The sequence below is a fragment of the Salmo trutta genome, chromosome 19 (assembly GCF_901001165.1).
Source record: "Salmo trutta chromosome 19, fSalTru1.1, whole genome shotgun sequence".
NCBI lineage: Eukaryota > Metazoa > Chordata > Actinopteri > Salmoniformes > Salmonidae > Salmo > Salmo trutta.
Genome location: NC_042975.1, coordinates 50,032,492 through 50,057,662, shown reverse-complemented (window position 1 = coordinate 50,057,662; position 25,171 = coordinate 50,032,492). Strand labels below are relative to the sequence as shown.

The following is a 25,171-nucleotide window of genomic DNA, read 5'->3' as shown; positions in this document are numbered from 1 at the left end:
CTTGTATTTACTAAACTACTTGGAGTAAAGTTAAAACAATTTAAAAATTGTTATTGGATGGAAAAGTCTGGTTGTCAATCTGTTCACACAACCCCATAGAGAACCATTTCAATTAGTTTGCCTACTTAATAGATCATGATTAGATTGTGAGTGAAAACAAGTTAAACCCTACCTACTGGAAACAAAACATTTCAAATGTTGAAATTCAAGAACAAATTAGAATATTTATTAAAGCAGTTAGATAAAAACACTAGATACAACAAAAGTGGATTACAATTTCCTTTTGACAACGTCCAGGTGCATTGAAGTGAATCGAAGAACGTCAATCATTCATACTGCACCAAACGCAGCCATGTAAAACAAGTGTTCATCTTGTCAGACGTAGGCCCCTCCATTAGGGGCGGAATATTTGGCAGAGTAACCCCGCTCTTCGCGCAGGGGGCACTGGCAGCAGAGAAGCGCACCCCCGATGAGCATTAGGACAGCAGAGGCCCAGCCGATGAACAGTGAAGCTCCCAGCTCTCTCCTCTGCGCGTCAGTGAGCAGTGGGTTGTAGAAGTCCCTGATAACAGTGTTGGCGGACCATGACACTGGGATCAGGCAGAGGACGCCAGCGACTAGGAAGAACACGCCGGATGTGATGGCCACCTTGGACTTGGCCTCCTCGTCCTCAATGCAGTTGGTGCACTTCCCCCCGGCCACGGAGAGCAGGATGCCGATCACGGCCACAAGGATGGAGATGATCACCAGAGCTCTGGCAGCCTGGAGGTCCTGGGGGAGAGCTAGCATGGAGTCGTAGACCTTGCACTGCATCTGGCCTGTGCTCTGCTGCACGCAGTTCATCCACAGGCCTTCCCAGAAGGTCTGTGCAGTCACGATGTTGTTGCCTATGAAAGCCGTCACCTTCCACATGGGGAGCGCGCAGATGACAATGTCCCCAAGCCAACCGATAATAGCTAGGAAGATGCCCAGAATCTGGAGACCAGCAGAGGCCATAACTTTCTCTCTGTCGTCACCAAGATTCACATAAAACCTGAAGGACCAGTGTTTAGCAGGGAACCACTTGTTGAAGTGGTAAAGCTACAGACTCCAACCTATATACCCACCTACCAGGGTGTGGTCATTAATTAAGCCGATTGAAACCACCTGTTGATGTTTATTGGCCAATACACACCCACCGAAATAATAAATTGCCCAGTCTGCCTATAGTGTTGGTCTGATTTTCACTGCCACCTGTGGAATGTAGCTTACATAATTAACCATCATTGATACAAGCTGTGAGGCTAATAGTACAAGCTTATTCATTGGAAGCATGTCAACTAAACACAGGCAGTTGTCAACAAGGTGCATTGTTCAGAACATAAGCCTACAACAATGTCTTTTACATAAAATATGTTTGAATTTTCAAACTAGTTTTCATTGGGAAGGCAGATTGCTTTTGATAAAACTATTACGTTTGCGTGTGAAATTACAGAATCCTACTCATTACTCCATGTGCTTAACCATGTCACTTTTGTTTTGACTGGACTTTGTCATCGGCCAGAGTGGGGCACCTGTCTCATGACTGGGTGGCAGCCCGGTTCCCGAAACAAATGCAATCTCTTCCCACCAGGGCAACATGGGCTAGATAATCGAATCCCTCCTTGGTAGATTATCCATTTAACATCTGACAACCAAAATCACATTCCCATGTGTGTAAATTAGGATATGGCCCTGTTAGAATACTTTTCATATGTGCCCATCCTTTCTTCCCTTCCCACCTTTACAGGCCTATATAATGCGACTGGAGATAAAAAAATAAAGGATTTTCAAAAGCAAAGTAGACATACAAAACAATAATTTTCTAGTATAAACATATGTTTGAGACTTGTTTGAGTTTGCAGTCTTATTTTGTATACTAGGCCTACATTTCTTTGGGAAGGCCTATATTATTTGATAACTGCATGTTTGCCTGTACTTTACACAATCCTGATAAGGGCCTTTGCTGGCTTTTTGACCATCTGGCTTCCACTAAGTCAAAGTGGGTTGCTGTATATCCCAAAAATGTATTGGGGGGGGGGGGGGGGGGGGGGGGGGGGGGGGAAGAGAAAAATAAAAAGCTTTTGTCTTTAAAGATAATGTTATGCCTAACCCTACGTGTGGTTAACGTCAGGTTTAAAAATAAAAAATGAATCACATTAAGAGAAATTGTAGAAACAGGAGGGGTTTTACTTTGTGGCTGTTAACTAGTGATGACCCCATATGGCCTGGCTCCAATTAAAGCACAGTGGAAACGCTCTAGCAGGGACATCTACACATCAGGGAGAGACAGCCACCCCGGTAGTAAAAATAAATACATTTGGGATTGTGTCCTAACTGGGGATAGTTGTAACACTAAATATCTCCAATCAGGAACAAGCTAGAACCAGACTCACTGTGCACATGCTGTTTAGTCCTCAACCATCATATGAAGACGCTACGCTGATACTCTGATCTTATTGAACAAACAATTGAGGTAAGTAGTTTGTTTTTGTAATGGCATCACCTGCTTTGAGTCAAACATCAGGTTTATAACCAGTGTGTATAGATGTCATTTAATTTAGAAATGCTAAAGTTATGCTAAAATGTAAGCTAGCTAATGGTCAGTGTTAGTTTTAACAAGCCCAAGGGACCACCAAGCCTGTGCCCCAGGACTACCATAACACTGTCGTCACAACTGTGACTGAGTGAACATGGCCAACAGACACTCACTGCACCAGTCTCTCACTAATGCCAAACATTTAGGTCAGATGAAGGGCCAATTAATGGAGCGTAAGTCATTTAAATTCTGCCTCAAAGTTAAACAAGTTCTCAATTCAAACTTACATGTCACCCAAAGCTGTTACTGACCCAGGAGTTCGGGTAAATTGCAACAGTTCACCCTTTGTAATCAAGACAGTCACATCGTGTCCGTTTGATTTAGAGAACAGCTATACAATTTTATAGCAGACAGATGTACATCACATTGAATTTAGTGCAATCTGACAACTTGTCAAAAAGTAGAAAATGTTACAGCTGTTAGACTGCAAACTATTAAGTTTTACTTGAACTAATGTGCACAAGTATATTTTGTCTGTGTGAGTACTTAAGCACTGTGCTCATCGAGTAAAGCTACAGAAGTTATGCCGAAAAGTTGTCGCCGTTGTGGTTCCGTCAAGGCTGCACAACCATTCAAATGAGTTGCCTACTTACATTAGTCTGCTTTAGGGGATTAGTATACTTTAGCCTAATAGGCCTATTGGAGTAGACCATGAGCAGATTGAGAATGACACTCAAGTATACCATGAGACCTAGCCTACTTAAAATTTTAAAAAAAATCTTCAAATGTTATAATTCAAGAACAAATGATAAGCATTAAAATATAATTTATTAAAGCAATGAAGCTGTTAAGCTAAAAGTCAAATCGTCCTTGTCAAGTGTTGAAGAGAAACAGATTTACCCTCGTTCAGACTACACAAGCGTGAAATGTCCATATAAAAATTGTTAAATGTAAGTGTTTATCTGTCAGACATGGGCCCTTCCACTGGCAGTGAAGCGAGGGGCAGAATATTTGGCAGAGTACCCACTCTTCTCACGCTGGGGACACTGGCAGCAGAAAAGTGCACCGCCGATGAGCATCAGGCCAGCAGAGCCCCACCCGATGAACAGTGAAGCTCCCAGCTCTCTCCTCTGCGGGTCCGTGAGCAGCGGGTTGTAAAAGTCCCTGATAACGGTGTTGGCGGACCAAGACACTGGGATTAGGCAGAGGACACCGGAGACCAGGAAAAACACGCCGGATGCGATGGCCACCTTGGACTTGGCCTCCTCGTCCTCGATGCAGCTGGTGCACTTCCCGCCTGCCATGGAGAGCAGGATGCCGATCACGGCCACGAGGATGGAGATGATCACCAGAAATCTGGCGGCCTGGAGGTCCTGAGGGAGAGCTAGCATGGAATCGTAGACTTTACACTGAATCTGGCCCGTGCTCTGTGTCACGCAGTTCATCCACAGGCCTTCCCAGAACATCTGCGCCGTCACAATGTTGTTGCCTATGAAAGCAGTCACCTTCCACATGGGGAGCACACAAATGACAATGTCCCCTAGCAAACCGATAAGAGCCAGGACGATGCCCAGAATCTGGAGACCGGCAGAGGCCATAGCTTTCGATCTCTGTACGCATGCAAGCCTCACGTAAACCCAGAAGGACCCGTGTGTAGCAGTGTTATGGTTGCAGTGAGGCTACAGACACCAACCTACATACCCACCTGCCAGGGTGTGGTCACTAATTGAGCCGATTGAAAGCACCTGTGGATGTTTATTGGATGATACACACCCACTGAACTAATAAACATGGCCAGTCTGCCTGTAGTGTTGCTCACAATTAACCAGGGTTGGGTAGGTTACTTTCTAAATGTAATCTGTTGCCGTTACTAGTTATCTGTTCAAAATTGTCATCTGTAACGTAACTTTCGCATTACCCAAACTCAGTAACAATCTGATTACATTCCGTAACTTTTAGATTACTTTCCATTTAAGAGGCATTAGAAGAAGACACAAGTGTATGTTACCATTTGAACGATATCTATTGCAGGATAAATTATTGTTAAAGTTTACATAGCTGGCAATATATGGATGTTAAATTTTACTTTATGGGTTGGTTATGTAGGCTTCTTCTAACCCATCGCTTCCTACAACGTCAAATAATACGAGTAAACTATATCTTTACATTAACCAAAGTCTATCAGAATTCCAGTCATTGACCTTCAAGGGGAATATGGAAGTAAAGATTAGCCAAATTGTTTTACCTGAGCATGACCCCAAAACGAAGGACTTATTAGCCGCCCCTCCTCGTTACTTATGAATTTGTTGTCATGGAGGACTGATTGGGTTCATTGATTTGAGTTGAAAAATAAATGCTGCACTCATGGAATGGCATGGTTTGAGCACTACTGAAAAGTGCTATTTACATGTGAAAAAATGTATGCCATGGGCTGCATTTTGGGGGCGGCAGGTAGCCTAGAGTTTAGAGTGTTGGGTCAGTTACCGAAAGGTTGCTAGATCGAATCCCCAAGCTGACAAGGTAAAAATCTGTCGTTCGACCCCTGAACAAGGTAGTTAACCCACTGTTGCTAGGCCGTCATTGTAAATAAGAATATGTTCTTAACTGACTTGCCTAGTTAAATAAAGGTTGAATCAATACAAATTTGCCATAGGCCTGTTGGTGACACTTCGATATCTTGATAATATGCAGCTGTTTAAAGGACAAAGTGACAGAAGAAATGGTTGCCCCGCCTCTGTTTTAGTAAATAGCTGAGGGATGGGCCTGGAGAAATGTAACCACTCTCAGATTAATAGACAGAGCTATGGATGCAAGGACTGACCATCAATGATATAAAAGTATTGTTTTAACCATGTTATGAGGCTATACTGTGTTTGTTTACATTTACAATGCTTACAAACATTGGAATAAAACAAGGTTATATTTTGGGTTCTCATGGAGTGTGACAGTTGAACTAAACCCATGAGGGATTTATAAGTTATATTCTTGAAGTATCAATGGATTTATATGTATATCTGGTACTGTATACAGTACCAGTCAAAAGTTTGGACACAACTACTCATTCAAGTTATTTTTTATTTTTACTATTTTCTACATTGTAGAATAAAAGGGAAGACATCAAAACTATGAAATAACACATATGGAATCATGTAGTAACCAAAAAAGTGTTAAACAAATCAAAATATTTAGATTAGATTCTTCAAAGTAGCTACCCTTTGCCTTGATGACAGCTTTGCACACTCTTGGCATTCTCTCAACCAGCTTCATGAGGTAGTCACGTGGAATGCAACAGGTGTGCCTTGTTAAAAGTACATTAGTGGAATTTCTGTCCTTCTTAATACGTTTGAGCTAATCAGTTGTGTTGTGACAAGGTAGGGGTGGTATACTGAAGATAGCCCTATTTAGTAAAATACCAAGTCCATACTATGGCAGCAAAAAAAACTAAGAGAAATGACTGTCCATCATTACTTTAAGACATGAAGGTCAGTCAATCCGGAACATTTCAAGAACTTTGAAAGTTCCTTCAAGTGCAGTCGCAAAAAACATCAAGTGCTATGATGAAACTGGCCCTCATGAGGACCGCCACAGGAAAGGAAGACCCACAGTTACCTCTGCTGCAGAGGATAAGTTCATTAGAGTTACCCTCCTCAGAAATTGCAGCCCAAATAAGTTCTTCACAGAGTTCAAGTAACAGACACATCTCAACATCAACTGTTCAGAGGAGACTGCGTGAATCAGGCCTTCATGGTCGAATTGCTGCAAAGAAACCACTACTAAAGGACACTAATAATAAGAATAGACCTGCTTGGGCCAAGAAACACGAGCAATGGACATTAGACCGGTGGAAATCTGTTCTTTGATCTGATGAGTCCAAATTTGAGATCTTTGGGTCCAACCGCCTTGTCTTTGTGAGACACAGAGTAGGTGAACGGATGATCTCTGCATGTGTGGTTCCTAACGTGAAGCATGGAGGTGGTGTGATGGTGTGGGGGTGCTTTGTTGGTGACACTGTGATTTATTTAGAATTCAAGGCACACTGGCTACCACAGCATGGCTACAACAGCATTCTGCAGCGATACGCCATTCCATCTGGTTTGCGCTTAGTTGGACTATCATTTGTTTTTCAACAGGACAATGACCCAACACACCCCCAGGCTGTGTAAGGGCTATTTGACCAAGAAGGAGAGTGATAGAGCAGCAGATGACCTGGCCTCCACAATCACCTGACCTCAACCCGATTGAGATGGTTTGGGATGAGTTGGACCGCAGAGTGAAGGAAAAGCAGCCAGCAAGTGCTCAGCATATGTGGGAACTCCTTCAAGACTTTTTGGAAAAGCATTCTAGGTGAAGCTGGTTGAGAGAATGCCAAGAGTGTGCAAAGCTGTCATCAAGGCCAAGGGTGGCTACTTCGAAGAATCTCAAATATAAAATATATTTTGATTTGTTTGATACTTTTGTGATTACTAAATGATTCCATATGTGTTATTTCATTTTTGTAATGTCTTCACTATTATTCTACAATGTAGAAAATAGTAAAAATTATGAAAAACCCTTGATTGAGTAGGTGTTTCTAAACTTTTGACTGGTGTATACATAACAAAACTGTTGTTACCTGCATTTTGATTTATTTTGGTTGTCATGGCAGGGGTCAGAGGCAGTCAGTAAAGCAACATGAGTGAGAGCTCCACCCATGTTGAGGCAGAAGAAGAGGATGAACAGGTCATCATTTGGAATTTTAGTTATAAAGCAGTCTGGTGAAGCATGTTGCATAGCAATTAACATTGCAAAGAGATCGATTCAACTCCTCATCTTTGCTGACGGTAGCCCAAGTGCTTTAACAAATGTTGTTAACTACATTCTAATTTAATTTGGTTGACATGGAGGTTGAAGAAGTGGCTGCGCTCAACAATGACACAAAGCAGATTGACCATGTTGCTGTTTGTCATATCCACCAGGAGAAGCTGGATACCATAGAAAGGAAAACAATATGCTCAAATTTAATTCTGGCAGTGGCAGGTACTTTGGAGCATGTAGGTGAATTGAGACTGAAGATCTGACCCCTCTCTGTAACACTATATTCCCACCTTTGTATAAGGTTGAAACCGGCTATTGACTGTTACTGAATGTTATTGAATGTGTATGTTTTTTACTTGATGGTGAATGACAATAAGTTGTTGCTATGTATTGCTTGAGCATGATGCCATACTCATTGGTTTATTTTGAAGGCTATTTCTTGATCCATATTGAAGATTCATATTTTGACTGTCACTTAATTATTTTATGAATTAATACTGCAATTAAATTGTGCAACCAATTAAGAAGTTGATGGACTCAGGTTGCCTTGACTTCTTTTAAGTTCATATGAGGTATGAGAAATTTGTCATTCAAGACCATGTTCCAGTCGCAGTGGTCTAAGGCACTGCATCTCAGTGCAAGAGGCGTCACTACAGTCCCTGGTTCGAATCCAGGCTGTATCACATCCGGCCATGATTGGTGCACAATTGGCCCAGCGTCGTCCGGGTTTGGCCCGGGGTAGGACGTCCTTGTAAATAAGAATTTGTTCTTAACTGACTTGCCTAGTTAAATAAAGGTTAAATAAAAAAAATGAAAAGTGTGGTAAAGGGTACACACATAGAATAATGGCTTTTGACATTTAAATGTAGTTTTTAAGAAGGACGTATCGATTTTTGTAACACATTTGAATTATGCATTACCGTTCAAACGTTTGGGGTCACTTACAAATGTCCTTGTTTTTGAAAGAAAAGCACATTTTTTGTCCATTAAAATAACAAATTGATCAGGAATACAGTGCTGTTACGGCTGTCGAAAGGAGGGGACCAAAGCGCAGTGTGGCGAGTGTTCATTATATTTATTTAGACAATGAAAACACTATAACAAAGAAGCAAAGCGAAAACAGCCAAACAGTTCCGTCAGGTCACAGAATAACAAAACAGAAATTAACTACCCACAAAACCCCAGGTGGGAAAAGGCTGCCTAGGTATGGCTCCCAATCAGAGACAACGATAGACAGCTGCCTCTGATAGGAAACCATACCCGGCCAAAACATAGAAATAAAATACATAGAATGCCCACCCCATATCACACCCTGACCTAACTAAACAGAGAAAAACGGCTCTCTCAGGTCAGGGCGGGACAAGTGCAGAAATTGTTAATGATGTAAATTACTATTGTAGCTGGAAACAACTGATTTTTTTTATGGAATATCTACATAGGCGTACAGAGGCCCATTATCAGCAACCATCACTCCTGTGTTACAATTGGCACATTGTGTTGGCTATTCCAAGATTATCATTTTAAAAGGCCAATTGATCATTAGAAAACCCTTTTGCAATTATGTTCGCACAGCTGAAAACTGTTGTCCTGATTAAAGAAGCAATAAAACTGGCCTTCTTTAGACTAGTTGAGTATCCGGAGCATTGAAATTTGTAGGTTTGATTACAGGCTCAAAATGGCTAGAAACAAAGAACTTTCTTCTGAAACTCGTCAGTCTATTCTTGTTCTGAGAAATGAAGGCTATTCCATGTGAGAAATTGTCAAGAAACTGAAGATCTTGTAGAACGCTGTGTACTACTCCTTTCACAAAACAACTGGCCCTAACCAGAATCGAAAGAGGAGTGGGAGGCCCCGGTGCACAACTGAGCAAGAGGAAATGTACATCAGTGTCTAGTTTGAGAAACAGACGCCTCACAAGTCCTCAACTGGCAGCTTCATTAAATAGTACCCGCAAAACACCAGTCTGAACAGTGAAAAGGCGACTCCAGGGTGCTGGCCTTCTAGGCAGAGTTGCAAAGAAAAAGCCATATCTCAGACTGGCCAATAAAAAGAAAAGATGAAGATGGGCAAAAGAACACAGACACTGGACAGAGGAACTCTGCCTAGAAGGCCAGCAACAACAACAACAAAAAACAATTGTTAGTCTAGCCAATTATATAAACTTGTAGTTATTATGGCCGAATGCGGATGTGGTGGATTGAGACGCAGCCAGTGTAACAAAATAAATGAATATCTCTAGCTTAAACAGACAGATTTTGATGGGGATTTTTTTATTATGTTACTTAGATTGATGTACCGGTGGAAGCTTACAGATTTTAATGCCAATTCACTTTTGCAGTCTGAGAATAGGACTGCAGCACTCACTTTTACTCTGCTAAAAATACACCGGTTGTCGTCACATATTCATTACAATTGACTCCACTCAACCCATCTCTCTCTCTCTCTCTCTCTCTCTCTCTCAAACATCACCTGGAATTTCAATATAGACTCTGTAGACACATTTTTTATCAGATCATTATATGCAGTGTTGTACTTATTCAAATACAACCCCTAGTCCTGTTTGCAGTTAAAGCTCCCTATTTGAACAAAGAATGAGTTTGGAAGTATCAGTATCACGTGTTCCCATACTCCTTTGCTGTGCCACACCTAGACCTGATGGGTGAGTCAAGACAATGGATCCTTCTCAAATTCTATTTTATTGCAAACAGGCTTTGTTCACTTAAAAAAAAGAGTACTTCACACACATTATGGTATTTCCAGATAAATGGAGGAGAAATACTATACATCAAAAAGACGAAACTACAACACACTGATTGGGTAATTTTGAATATTCCAAGCATTTTGAATTCAAGATCGATACTAATGGGTTGGAGTGAGTTTCATGTTCTTCAGGCTTTGTTCAAAATGGCTCCCAAGAATCCTGCTCTGCTATTTGACTAGGGAAATAATGTTCGTTAGTTGATACATGCAAAGCAACTTCCCTTAGGTTATGACTAATAGCCAGTCATTTAGATAGTACATCAGAAGAAAAATACCTGAGAAATACACTGAGGGTACAAAACATGCTCTTTCCATGGCATACTGTAGACTGACCAGGTGAATCCAAGTGAAAGCTATGATCCTTTATTGATGTCACTTGTTAAATCCACTTCAATCAGTATAAATGAAGGGGAGGAAAGGTTAAATAAGGATTTTTAAGCCTTGAGGCAATTGAGACATGGATTGTGTATGTGTGCCATTCAGAGAGTGAATTGGCAAGACAAAATATTTAAGAGCCTTTGAACGGGGTATGGTAGTAGGTGCCGGGCACACTGGTTTGGGTGTGTCAAGAACTGCAACGCTGCTGGGTTTTTCATGCTCAACAGTTTCCCGTGTGTATCACAAATGGTCCACCACACAACGTACATCCACCCAACTTGACACAACTGTGGGAAGCATTAGAGTCAACATGGGCCAGCATCCCTGTGGAATGCTTTCGACACCTTGTAGAGTCCATGCCATGACGAATTGAGGCTGTTCTGAGGGCAAAAGGAGGTGTATGTTGTTTTTCGGACATAGTTGAATATTTACTTGCTAGTTACGTGTATCTAATAGAAATAGTGCTAAAATAAGTTCTCATGTTGAATGTGGTGTTGATGAATGAAATGCCATCAAAACATAAAATCAAATTCATTTGAAAAATATTTATTTCCAGTATCAAAACCATCTACTGTAACTCATACGTGTTTTAAAAAGATGAATACAAATTACAATATTAAAGGGAAACTTTATCTTTAGCCCTTTATCTACTTCTCCAGAGTCAGATGAAATCAAGGATACCATTTTATGTCTCTGTGTGTACAGTATGAAGGAAGTTAGAGGTTTCCCCAGCCAATAACAACTAGTGTTAGCACAATTAATGGAAGTTTGTGGGTATCTGCTAGTATGCTATCAGATACTCATATTCTTTCAGTCACTGCGCTAAAGCTAGTTAGCAATTGCGCTAGCACTAGTTAGCAACTTCCTGCAAATCACACGCAGAGACAAGTTCATATGAATTTGGGGGGTTAGATAAAGGGCCTCATTGCCAAAATCCCAAAGTATCCCTTTAACAATAACATGTATAAATAATAATGTACAACCGTAACAAACATGGCTGGGATAAAACAATTAACAAAACACACTGCCAAAAGGTGTAAAGGCACACACAAACATGTTTTCCACCTGGCTACCCCTACCCCGGTCAACTGCCCGGCACCCTCCACAGCAACCCGCCAAAGCCCCCAACATTTCTCCTTCACCCAAATCCAGATAGCTGATGTTCTGAAAGAGCTGCAAAATCTGGACCCCTACAAATCAGCAGGGCTAAACAATCTGGACCCTCTCTTTCTAAAATGATCTGCCGAAATTGTTGCAACCCCTATTACTAGCCTGTTCAACCTCTCTTTCGTATCGTCTGAGATTCCCAAAGATTGGAAAGCTGCCGCGGTCATCCCCCTCTTCAAAGGGGGTGACACTCTAGACCCAAACAGTTTTTTGGAAATAGCCTATGGCCTATTTATTGCCTTACCTCCCTTAACTTACCTCATTTGCACACACTGTTTATAGACTTTTTTTTCTATTGTGTTTCTATTGTGTTTTTCTCTGTTGTTGTTGTATGTGTCGAATTGCTATGCTTTATCTTGGCCAGGTCGCAGTTGCAAATGAGAACTTGTTCTCAACTAGCCTACCTGGTTAAATAAAGGTGAAATACATTTTTTTTTTATAAACACATATTTACACAAAAATACATACAAAACACACAAAACTGCAGACTACATCGGGTTGGTTTAAAGGAATTGAGTTTCTCTTTGGCTGTGGTTCTCTTTCAATGTTAAGTTACATGGACTCTTTAGTCACTGTGGTTCGCTCATCACCATTAAATATCGTCCTCAAACCTTCGTAATACAGAGGCACCATAGTGACTCAGAATACATGTATATACACAGCTGGATCAGACAGTCTCTCATGACAAACGGACTTCTCTCCCTTTCTTCACTCCCTCTCTCTCTTCTCTCTCTTCCTCACTCAGACAAAGTCCTTTCCAGTGGACGTTGCTGAGGTCTCAGAGCGAGGAGCCTTGTTGTACCTGGCAGTGTAGGAACCCTCATCCTTCTTGGGGCAGTTGCAGCAGAGCAAACCCCCTCCAATCAGCAGCAGGGCAGCGGCCCCCCAGCCCACGTAGAGCGCCCCCCCCAGCTCCCTCTTCTGAGAGCTTACCAGGAGCGGGTTGTAGAAGTCCTGGATGATGCTGTGGGCCGTCCAGCAGACAGGGATCAGGCACAGAACTCCGGCAATGATGAACACCACCCCGGATGCCACACCCACTTTAGCCTTGGCCGCCTCGTTATCCACACAGTTGGTGCACTTGCCCCCGGCTACGGCCAACAGAATGGCAATAATGCCAGCGAGGATGGCAATGATGGTCAGAGCTCTGGCGGCCTGTAGGTCAGAGCTCAAGGCCAGCATGGAGTCGTAGACCTTACACTGCATCTGGCCCGTGCTCTGGACCACGCAGCTCATCCAGATACCCTCCCAGGAGGTCTGCGAGGTGACTATGTTACTGCCGATGAAGGCGGTGACCCTCCACATGGGCATGGCACAAACAATGATGGTCCCAATCCAGCCTATGATCCCCAGGGCAGTGCCCAGCATCTGTAGCCCAGCCGACACCATCTTAGATCCGATTGGCGTTGGTTTGTCTGTGGGTCTGAGTGATACTGGACAGCCTTTTGTCTTCCTTTCTGTGTGTTGTAGAGGTTCTTTGTCTTCTCTCAGTCTAATCTGAATACAGTGGGTGGTTGTGTTTCTGTGTGTGCTGCTCTAGGTCTGAGTCCCAAGTGGGGAAGGACTTCCTGGAGAACAGGTTCTTCTGACCTCCCCCTCCGGGAGGGAGGGAGGGAGGGAGGGAGAGAGGGGAAGGGCCGGGCTTGAAATCAGGTCTCTCTATCTCACTTTTTCACTCTCTCCATCTCTCTTAAAGGTCTTCACTTCTACAGTATTTCAATTAAATGTTTCAAGTTTACAATCACATGTATTTAAGTATTCATTTTGTTTTAGTGGGGACAGTAACATTAGTGATAAAAAATATACATATTTTAAGGAAAATGTTTTAATACCTTTTTTTATTTGTATGTTTAGCTCACGTAATATAATTGAAAAGTATGCATTAAGGTGTCTGTAATAGAATACATGTGGCAAAAAAATAAATAAATAAATGTTTGTAGATTCCCAAAAAATGTACAATGGTGAGGGAGTGCCAAGATGGAGGCATGTTGGCTTCAACATAGAGCCCCCAATAAGTCATCTAGTGTATATATAAATCATTTGTCGGGTCTAGGTCGGGTTGTCCTCAGGTCCATTCGAGTTCGGTTTTGATTGTTCTAGAGTCCGTTCGGGTCTGGGTCCCCATAACTTTTTTTTAAATGAACGGGTCCATTCGGATTTGGGTCTGAATGTCCTTGGGTCCGTTTAGTTCCGGGCTCCAACTTTTGGAACCTGGGGAGACCTCTAATCTCTCACTCTCGCTCTCTCCAGGAGGCGCTGCCTAAGCCAGTGAGGAGGGTGCTTGAGCAGCCACGGAGGGAGGGGCCACGCTCCGTGGCCCTGCTCTTTTCAATATTATGTCTATCTCTGATAGCTACCCAGGAAAGGGCTGAAAATAGCCCATATTAATATATGTAGCCTTATAAATAAGGTTCATGAAATCAATAACTTGCTAACATCAGATAACATTCATATATTAGCCATTTCTGAGACTCACTTAGATAATTCATTTGATGATGCATCAGTAGCAATTCAAGGATATAACATTTATAGAAGAGACAGAAATGCTTATGGGGGAGGTGTTGGTGTATATATTCAGAGCCATATCCCTGTAATGCTTAGAGAAGATCTTATGTCAAGTGTTATTGAAGTGTTGTGGTTGGAGGTTCACTTGGCACATCTAAAGCCTTTTCTTTTGGGGTGTTGCTATTGGCCACCAAATGCTAACAGTCAGTATCTAAATAATATGTGTGAAATGCTTGATAGTGTATGTGATGTAAACAGAGAGGTCTACTTTCTTGGGGACCTGAATATTGACTGGTTTTCATCAAGCTGTCCGCTCAAGAGGAAGCTTCTAACTGTAACCAGTGCCTGTAATCTGGTTCAGGTTATTAATCAACCTACCAGAGTGTTTACAAACACTACAGGAACAAGATCATCCACATGTATCGATCATATTTTTACTAATACTGTAGAACTTTGTTCTAAAGCTATATCTGTACCAATTGGATGCAGTGATCACAATATAGTGGCTATATCCAGGAAAGCCAAAGTTCCAAAAGCTGGGCCTAAAATAGTGTATAAGAGATAATACAAAAGATTTTGCTGTGACTCTTATGTGGATGATGTTAAAAATATTTGTTGGTCTGATGTGATTATTGAGGAGGATCCAGACGCTGCACTTGATGCATTTATGAAATTGCTTCTTCCAATTATACACATACACATATACATGCACCTGTTAAGAAACTGACTTAGAATTGTTAAGGCTCCATGGATTGATGAGGAATTGAAAAACTGTATGGTTGAAAGAGATGGGGCAAAAGGAGTGACTAATAAGTCTGGCTGGATATCTGACTGGCTTACTTACAGCAAATTGAGAAATTATGTGACTAAACTCAACAAAAATAAGAAACTTTATTATGAAGTCAAGATCAATGATATAAAGAATGATGGAAAAAAACCTTTGGAGTACTTTAAATGAAATTATGGGCAGAAAGACAAATTCAACTCCATCTTTCATCAAATAAAGATGGCTTATTCATCACAAAACCATTTGATGTTGGCAATTATTTTAATCATTATTTCATTGGCAAAGTGGGCAAACTTAGGCAGGAAATGCCCACGATAAACAGTGAGCAATTATATTCACGCATATTCACTCCTATCTGTCATATCTTTAATCTGAGCCTAGAGGGAAGTCTTTGTCCTCAGGCCTGGAGGGAAGTCAAAGTCATTCTGCTACCCAAGAGTGGTAAAGTGGCCTTTACTGGTTCTAACAGCAGACCTATAAGCTTGCTGCCAGCTCTTAGCAAACTGTTGACATTTTTGACCAAATACAATGCTATTTCGCTGTAAACAAATTAACAACAGACTTTCAGCATGCTTATAGAGAAGGGCACTCAACATGTACTATACTGACACAAATGACTGATGATTGGTTGAAAAAAATTGTTAATAATAAGATTGTGGGAGCTGTACAGTTAGATTTCAGTGCAGCCTTTGATATTATTGATCATAACCTGTTGTTGAAAAAACTTAAGTGCTATGGCTTTTCAACCTCTGCCATATCGTGAATTCAGAACTATCTATCTAATAGAACTCAAAGCATCTCTAATGTCAAACATGTAAACTGTGGGGCACCGCGGGGCAGCTATCTAGGCCCTCTACTCTTTTCTATTTTTACTAATGACCTGCCACTGGCATTAAACAAAGCATATGTGTCCATGTATGCTGATGATTCAACCATATACGCATCAGCAACCACAGCTAATGAAGTCACTGAAACCCTTAACAAAGAGTTGCAGTCTGTCTTGGAATGGGTGGCCAGTAATAAACTGGTCCTGAACATCTCTACAACTAAGATCATTGTATTTGGTAAAAATCATTCCTTAAGTGCTAGACCTCAACTGAATCTGGTAATGAATGGTGTGGCTGTTGAACAAGTTGAGGAGACTAAATTATTTTGTGTTACCTTAGATTGTAAACTGTCATGGTCAAAACATATAGATTCAATGGTTGCAAAGATGGGGAAAGGTCTAGCCGTTATAAAGAGACGCTCTGCTTTTTTGACAACACACTCTAAAAATCAAGTTCTGCAGGCTCTAGTTTTGTCTAATCTTGATTATTGTCCAGTCGTGTGGTCCAGTGCGGCAAGGAAAGATCTAGTTAAGCTGCAGCTGGCCCAGAAAAAGAGTGGCACGTTTTGCTCTTAATCGTAATCAGAGGTCTGATATAAATACTATGCATGCCAGTCTCTCTTGGCTAAGAGTTGAGGAGAGACTGACTGCATCACTTCTTCTTTTTATAAGAAACATTAATGTGTTGAAAATCCCAAATTGTTTGCATTGTGAATTTACACACAGCTCTGACACACACACTTATCCCACCAGACATGCCACCAAGGGTCTTTTCATAGTCCCCAAATCCAGAATAAATTCAAGAAAGCGTACAGTATTATATAGAGCCCTTATTGCATGGAACTTCCTTCCATCTCATATTGCTCAAATAAACAACAAACTTGGTTTAAAAAAACAGATAAAGCAACACCTCGCGGCACAACGCCTCTCCCCTATTTGACCTAGATAGTCTGTGTCTATGCATTGATATGTAGGCTACGCCTTTTTTAAAAATGGATGTAGTTCTGTCCTTGAGCTGTTATTTTATATTGATGTTCTGTATTATGTCATTCTGTATTATGGTTCATGTGGACCCCAGGAAGAGTAGCTACTGCTTTTGCAACAGCTAATGGGATCCTAATAAAATACCAAATACCACCGTTTCCAAAACGTCAAGTGACAGCAGAGACTAGAGGAACCTCAAAAATGCAAAGGAAGTGAAGGAGCATCATTGGCAGGGGGTGCTGGAGCCTGAGAGCATTGCATGGAATACATTATCAAATGACTCCCGCAAATTCACTATAGAAAAAAACGATATACCTCCGGTAATATGTATAATATATTTAGCTTATTTTTTGTACTATTTCTTAATGTTGTTGCATTTCGTTGGATGTATACCATGTGTATCCCGTACACACAAATAATAAAACTTGAAACTTCATTGGTTTGGGGTGCTCAGTTTTTCTATATGGCATACTTCTTAGCGTGTATGGTGTTGCGCCAATATGCAAACTATCAGACAGCCTGTGATTTCTCTGACCATCAAAATTTGGGTCTGGACCAAAAACATTTGGGGCTGCAGCCCCGGAAACCCAGGTCTAATGACGCCTATGGGTAACACTACACTCCCTCTTCCTTTTCGCTCTACCTCTCCCTTCCCCCTCTCTTGTTTAATTTAGTTTAATGACAGGGGAGGGAGGAGGGGAGGGGTTGTCACCAAGCAACAGTTAGTGAGTCATTTTCCTCCAAATACTAGTCCCTCTGACAAACACCTAATATAGTCACCTTCCAGTCACCTTCCACTCACTGGGACATTTTGGGAGGTGTGAGTTTCTGTGTGTGTCATTTTAAAGGTCACAGCTTTAGAATTGTAAACACAATGTTGTATTGCAAGAACTCTGTAGGAATGCGGATTCACAAATTAAAACATTTATCAGACAACAGATTGAGGCAGTCAGTGACCGTGTATGCGAGAGAGAGTATGTGTTCATAAATTTAGGGTCTTAGTGGAACCCAGGGACAATTAAAAACAATTATCTTTAAAGGTGCTGTGTGTTGAGTACATACATGGAATTAACCGTGGTGTGGAACACTTGTATGTAAAATGCATATCAAAATATAACCGAATTAAAATATAAATGCAACATGCAACAATTTCAACAGGTCTAACAAGCATAGAATACATGTTGTGGAGCAGACGTGGAGCAGTATCATACAAGCTGTGTGTGTGGATTCACAATGTGCTCTTTAAAAGGACAAAAAGTCAAAGTTCATACCTCATATCAAGTCTGTCAATCAAATTCCAAGATTCATTGTAAGTCCAAGGCCAACTGTTCTTGATGCAGTTGACACTACAAATACACATTTAAAGCCAGCAATTGTAATATGTTGACTAATATGTTCTCTGGTTTACAATAACAAAAACTACACAAACCTGTTTCAAAAATCACAATCTATGCATCCAACATTCCATGTGTTTTTTTTTTACTTTCAAGAAGGAAAGTGTCATGGCACATCATCATGACTCACTGTTTGTGTCACTCACTGTTTGTGTCATTATTTCCCCTAGCGAGCACAAGCCCTGGCAGCGTCAGGTCCTCTGTTCTTCTCAGCATCCATCCTACAGTCCATTCTGAGAAGCAGCCTGATCCTGTGCTCCTCTGCCTCCCCTGGGTGGCTCAGTCTCCTGCATTTTATATTATTATTTTATTTAACCAGGTAGGCCAGTTGAGAACAAGTTCTCATTTACAACTGCGACCTGGCCAAGATAAAGCAAAGCAGTGTGACAAAAACAGTAACACAGAGTTACACATGGAATAAACAAACGTACAGTCATTAACACAATAGAAAAAAAAGTCTATATACAGTGTGTGCAAATGAGGTAAGATAAGGGAGGTAAGGCAATAAATAGGCCATAGTGGCGAAATAATTACAATTTAGCAATTAAACACTGGAGCAATAGATGTGCAGAAGATGAATGTGCAAGTAGAGATACTGGGGTGCAAAGGAGCAAAAAAAAACTAAATTACAGTATGGGGATGAGGTTGTTGGATGGGCTATTTACAGATGTGCTTTGTACAGGTGCAGTGTTCTGTGAGCTGCTCTGACAGCTGGTGCTTAAAGTTAGTGAGGGAGATTGGGAGTGACCAGTGAAATATACCTGCTGGAGCGCGTGCTACGGGTGGGTGCTGCTATGGTGACCAGTGAGCTGAGGTAAGGCAGAGCTTTACCTGGCAAAGACTGATAGATGACCTGGAGCCAGTGGGTTTGGCGACGAATATGAAGCGAGGACCAGCCAACGAGAGCATACAGGTCGCAGTGGTGGGTAGTATATGGGGCTTTGGTGACTAAACAGATGGCACTGTGATAGACTGCATCCAATTTGCAGTCTATCACAGTTGAGTGTTGGAGGCTATTTTGTAAATGACATCGCCGAAGTCAAGGATCGGTAGGATAGTCAGTTTTACGAGGGTATGTTTGGCAGCATGAGTGAAGGATGCTTTGTTGCGAAATAGGAAGCCTATTCTAGATTTAATTTTGGATTGGAGATGCTTAATGTGAGTTTACAGTCTAACCAGACACCTAGGTATTTGTAGATGTCCACATATTCTAAGTCAGAACCGTCCAGGGTAGTGATGCTGGACGGGTGGGCAGGTGCTGGTAGTGATCGGTTGAAGAGCATGCATTTAGTTTTACTTGCATTTAAGAGCAGTTGGAGGCCACGGAAGGAGAGTTGTATGGCATTGAAGCTCGTCTGGAGTTTAGTTAACACAGTGTCCAAAGAGGGGCCAGAAGTATATAGAATGGTATCGTCTGCGTAGAGGTGGATCAGAGACTCACCAGCAGCAAGAGTGGCATCATTGATGTATGCTTGCTGCACCCCTGTTCTTTCAATTCATTCATCCTCACTGTGCTATTACGTTCATCCTGCTTTTGCCCCCTTTGCAATCAAATGTTCAATTTCAGATACTTTTTTCCACACCATATGTCTCAGCACATACTACCTCTTGCTTGAATTACTAATATCTGGGTTGAAGGACTGATTCTGTTTGTATTGCTTGGAGTTGTATACATTTGTTGGAAATCTTGGCTTGTACGGTTTGAAGTCTAATATGTCTTAGTATGAGCAGAGGGATTTAATCATTTTTCTGAAGACTAAAGGAAAGCAGACGTACATGAAAACACGTGAATTGTATTTCTGAGAATGTGTCTCTGTCTCTCCCCCTCTCTCCGTGAAATAAATACATTTCTCATATTTCAGTGTTGTTTACTGTCATTAACCTGACATTAAGCTGCCCCGCTGGGTAAGTGTAACATGAAGAGCATGACCCATTGTATTTGGGTGGGCTACTGTATGTTGTTGTAGCTACACAGCAACATATTTTTGCCCAGGCAGGAAGAATATTGACAGTCTTTGACCCTGTCTAGTGTCATCAATATCTGCTACAATACAGCAGATCACCATGAGACATTAATTGTTTATGCAGGTTTTACTTGTTGTACATTTTGCTTTTGGTCTGATACCTTGTGGATGAGTAGTTTTTTTTCGGATAGCCTGTAATGTCTCTTCCTCTCATACCCTAAAATATTTCACAGATCATTTCTGTTGTCATCAACCAACTAGCATAATACATGGCCCCAAAATATTTCCTTATTGAGATTCAATGGGTACATGCCTATGCAAGCTGAGTTGCCATCTTAGACCAACAGCAATGAGGAAACAGTCGGTGGTTGTATTTGATAAACGGTTTATTCCAAAGTATTGATTTCAGCAAACAAAAAAGGCACGTGACAACCGAGGACAAACATACAGTAGGTACACAATAAGGGTTTAAGAATTTACATTTTTGACATATCAATGCATAGTGAGTTGGAGGTTCATTTAAAAATCTCTAATCCACGCGCTCAGCTTCGTGGAGGAGTTGAGGTACACTATATATACAAAAGTATGTGGACACCCCTTCAAATTAGTAGATTCGGCTATTTCAGCCACACCCGTTGCTGACAGGTGAATAAAATCAAGCACACAGACACGCAATCTCCATAAACAAACATTGGCAGTAGAATGACCTTACTGAAGAGCTCAGTGACTTTCACCGTGACACCGTCATAGGATGCCACCTTTCCAACAAGTCAGTTTATCACATTTCTGCCCTGCTAGAGTTGCCCCTGTAAACTGTAAGTGCTGTTATTATGAAGTGGAAACATCTAGGAGCAACGGCTCACCGCCATTGGAATCTGGAGCAGTAGAAACGCTTTCTCTGGAGTGAGCAGCAAAGGGGGGACAACTCCATATTAAAACCTGTTTGGGATAGGGGGCAGTATTTTCACGTTCAGATGAAAAGCATGCCCAGAGTAAACTGCCTGCTACTCGGCCCCAGAGTCAAATATTTGCATATAATTAGTAGATTTGGATAGACAACACACTGAAGTTTCTAAAACTGTTTGAATGATGTCTGTGAGTATAACAGAACTCATATGGCGGGCAAAAACCTGAGAAAAATCCAACCAGGAAGTGCGAAATCTGAGATTTGTAGTTTTTCAAGTGATTGCCTATCCAAACTACAGTGTCTGTGGGGTCATTTTGCACTTCCTAAGGCTTCCACTAGATGTCAACAGTCTTTAGAACCTTGTTTCATGCTTCTACTATGACAGGGGAGAGAAAAAGAGCTGACTCAACAAGTGGACTGCCTGAGGCCAATGAGTTGTTTATTACGCAGTCACGCAGGCGCACCGTTCCTTCTTTTTCCTCTGTAATGAATACGCTATTGTCGGGTTGGAATATTATCGAAGATTTATGATAAAAAGACCCTAAGGATTGATTGTAAACATTGTTTGACATGTTTCTACGAACGGTAATGGAACTTTTTGACTTTTCGTCTAGGGTTTTGCGCTCTCGCATTGTGCCTTTGGAATAGTGATCTGAACGCGCAAACAAAACGGAGGTATTTGGACAAAAATATGGAGTTTATCGAACAAAACAAACATTTCTTGTGGAAGTGGGAGTCCTGGGAGTGCATTACGACTAAGATCAGCAAAGGTAAGGGAAGATTTATAATACTATTTCTGTGTTTTGTTGACTCCAGAACTTAGCGGGTAACTGTATAGCCTGCTTTGATGGCTGAGCTCTGTACTCAGAATATTGAACAATGTGCTTTCGCCGTAAAGCTGTTTTGAAATCTGACACAGTGGTTGCATTAAGGAGAAGGGTATCTATAATTCTTTCAATAACTGTTGTAAATTTTATCAACGTTTACGATGAGTATTTTTGTAAATTGATGTGCTCATTCACCGGACGTTTTGGAGGCAAAACATTTTCTGAACATCCCTCGCCAATGTAAAATGGGGTTTTGGACATAAATATGAACTTTATCGAACAAAACATACATGTATTGTGTAACATTGAGTCCTGGGAGTGTCATCTGATGAAGATCGTCAAAGGTTAGTGATTAATTTTAGCTGTATTTCTGGTTTTTGTGACGCCTCTCCTTGCTGTCCTAACATAATCTAATACTATGCTTTCGCCGTAAAGCCTTTTTGAAATCGGACAATGTGGTTGGATTAACGAGAAGTTTATCTTTAAAATGGTGTAAAATTGTTGATTGTTTGAGAAATTTGAATTATGAGATTTTTGTTGTTTTGCTATTCCATTGGCTGTTGGCGAGGGGTCGCGCTGGCGGAACGGGGTCCCGTTAGCGGAATGTCTGTCCTCAACAGGTTTTAATGACCATGATTTTGGAATGAGATGTTCAATGAGCAGGTGTCCACATACGTTTGGTCATGTAGTGTACTTGGCTTACTTGATGAGCAATTTAACGTTAGCTAGTTGTGATCACAAGCTAAATGTGCTATCTAGCTAGTGTATCATGTGATGCACAAAATGGCAGATAGCTAGCTCAAAACATTTGGTTATCAAAATAACATCTTTGAACAATGTCAAAGTAACTTTTACTGGAGATGGGAAACAGTTGTTAATACTTTGGCTAAAACCTAGCTTTTACATCTGTTTATTTAGCTATACAAACAAGCTAAAACTGCACACCTCCGAGAACAAGCATCTCGACCAGTTGAGCGATAATTATGCTGGCTATCTAGATAGCTATCTGTCTAATTCAAGGGCAAGGGGGGGATGTGTGAGCGAGACAGCCACACAAGCTCAGCCTTCCACATAAATAGAAATGCGTGCAAATATTCAACTGGGAAAATGTTCACGCAGTGAGAAATCTTACAACATGATGTCATAACACTTTCACGCTGCGAAGATTTTTTACATGGCGCTGTGCACAGAATATATGCGCAAATTGATTGGTGGGTCATAGTGAACTAGATGTTGATCAATTAGTAATTTAACTACATTTTCCAGTAGCTTGGTGGTAGATTAACTCAATTCAAAGCTTGCTAGTGTTTTCAGTAGTTAATTACGTTTTTGCCATGTAGTGATGTAGCTAATGACTGGAACTAGACACAACTTATGTTTTTATTTTTATAAAACAAGGTATGGGTGAGTTAGGCACAAATGTCCTTTATTTTCAACATCAGATCTGCCTAATTCTCACCTGAAACATAGTTTTTGTGTTTAATAGACTAAATTACACATTGGGCTTTATTTTAACAAATCTAATGCAATGGTAGATCATAGTGCTGACAGTAGAGCTATAGGTCCTGGGGTGTGTCTGAAACATTTGTGCTATTTTCACAGCTGGAATTATGAGCATAAATGCTGGTGGTGGCGTGAAAGGGCTGGGTTTTGAGGAATCAATAAGTTGTAGGTGTGTCGAGGCTTGATCCCTCACTGGAAAATCAGAACATGTTCCATGGCTAAATATGTGGTTGCTTCAAGTTGTAAATGTGATGCACTTTATCATAATCAGTCAGAAGTCGCTATGGCTAATTTGCATATAAATTGTGTTTTTGTCCAAATGTCGATTTTTCACTGTTTGGGGGTTTTAACAAAACAATGTCTTCGTTTTCATAATCTGTATGTTTTAGCGCCAAATTCAGAGAATATACAGTATGCAATTTTTTATCTTATTAACGTAGGATGAAACATTGTAACGGAGCACTTTCACATCGGTTTGGTGGATGATAGCTTGTAACACATCACATCAGGCTCTCACGGCACTATCTCATCTGGACTATCAAAATCCTCCCCTATTCCGAATTCATGAATGAATTATAAACTAGCCAGTTAGATATTTTGAATCAAGCTGCAATAGACTATTAAATCGGATGATTTTCCTGTTTTCCCAAACAAAGCTACCGTAGCGTATCATTCGTGGGAAAACAAGTATCTCTGTCACTCAGTGTGACTAATTATACTTTGCTCTGTTCATTTTTCCCTCAATCCTAACTAGTTTCCCAGTCCCTGCCGCTGAAAAACATCCCCACAGCATGATGCTGCCACCACCATGCTTCACCGTAGGGAAGGTGTCAGGTTTCCTCCAGACGTAATGCTTGGCATTCAGGCCAAAGAGTTCAATCTTGGTTTCATCAGACCAGAGAATCTTGTTTCTCATAGTCTAAGAGTCTTTAGATGCCTTTTGGCAAACTCCAAGCGGGCTGTCATGTTCCTTTTACTGAAGAGTGGCTTCAGTAAGAGATCTGTGGCTGACTGAAACTCCCTGTAACAACTTCAAAAGGGGAGGGAAGGAGTAGGAGTGTTAGAGTAGTAACATGGTACAGTTGGCTGTGTTTCAATAGTGTTAGGTTTCAGACAGGACCCATGTCTCCTAAAATTGATTGTGTACACTAGGCCATTTAGGAGGAAAGTGTCATCTTCACTTGAAATTTAACTCTCAGGCCTTTTATGGGAGGAAGCATAGAAACAGTTTTTTGGTACACACTTTGTATAGATTTGGATTAATTAATTCAATCAACTGTGTTAGTGCTGGGCTGCGACTAAAGGCCGCACATCTAGTTCATTTTTGGGTTGTCGAATTCTGGGTAATTCTTTATTTGGATAGTCCATCTGTAGATGCTCTACAGACAATATAGACTGTAACAATACATTTCAACTAACTATCTAGTAACCCAAGCCTTAACCCTTATCCTAACCCTAAACTTAACCCTTACCTTAACCTGAAACTTAACGCTACACCTATTCAAAACCCAATCCTAACCGTAACCTTAGCAAGCAGTTGATTATCAACATATCATTTGTTGATACTATGACCATCTGTAAATGGACAGATGAACAATCCAGACTATCCAAATAAAGTGTGACGAATTATGTTGTGCATGAATGCAGTCCAGGTCATCAGCAATTCACTTTACTAATGATTCAGAGTCAAACAATAATTTAGAGGGTCGGTTTCCTGGACACAGATTGAGCCTAGTCCTGAACTAAAACGTTTTTTTTAATGGAAATCATTTTTTAGTCCAAGACTAGGCTGGGGAACCAGCAATACAGTATAACAGT

At 41.1% G+C, this 25,171-nt stretch overlaps 3 protein-coding genes and 1 pseudogene across 3 annotated transcripts; all 4 read right to left on the bottom strand.

Annotated features, from left to right (window-relative positions):
• Positions 1-18,199, bottom strand: part of LOC115154914 (claudin-4-like) — a 29,706-nt pseudogene extending 11,507 nt beyond the window's left edge.
• On the bottom strand, positions 205-1,175 carry LOC115154917 (claudin-like protein ZF-A89). Its single transcript, XM_029701630.1, has one exon. The coding sequence runs from the start codon at positions 994-996 to the stop codon at positions 376-378; it is 621 nt and encodes a 206-aa protein (XP_029557490.1). The 5' UTR covers positions 997-1,175; the 3' UTR covers positions 205-375.
• Positions 3,367-4,239, bottom strand: LOC115154916 (claudin-like protein ZF-A89). Its single transcript, XM_029701629.1, has one exon. It carries the CDS (start codon positions 4,153-4,155, stop codon positions 3,523-3,525), a length of 633 nt encoding a protein of 210 aa, XP_029557489.1. The 5' UTR covers positions 4,156-4,239; the 3' UTR covers positions 3,367-3,522.
• Positions 12,155-13,238, bottom strand: LOC115154915 (claudin-4). Its single transcript, XM_029701628.1, has one exon. The coding sequence runs from the start codon at positions 13,043-13,045 to the stop codon at positions 12,398-12,400; it is 648 nt and encodes a 215-aa protein (XP_029557488.1). The 5' UTR covers positions 13,046-13,238; the 3' UTR covers positions 12,155-12,397.
• Positions 18,200-25,171: the final 6,972 nt, after the last annotated feature.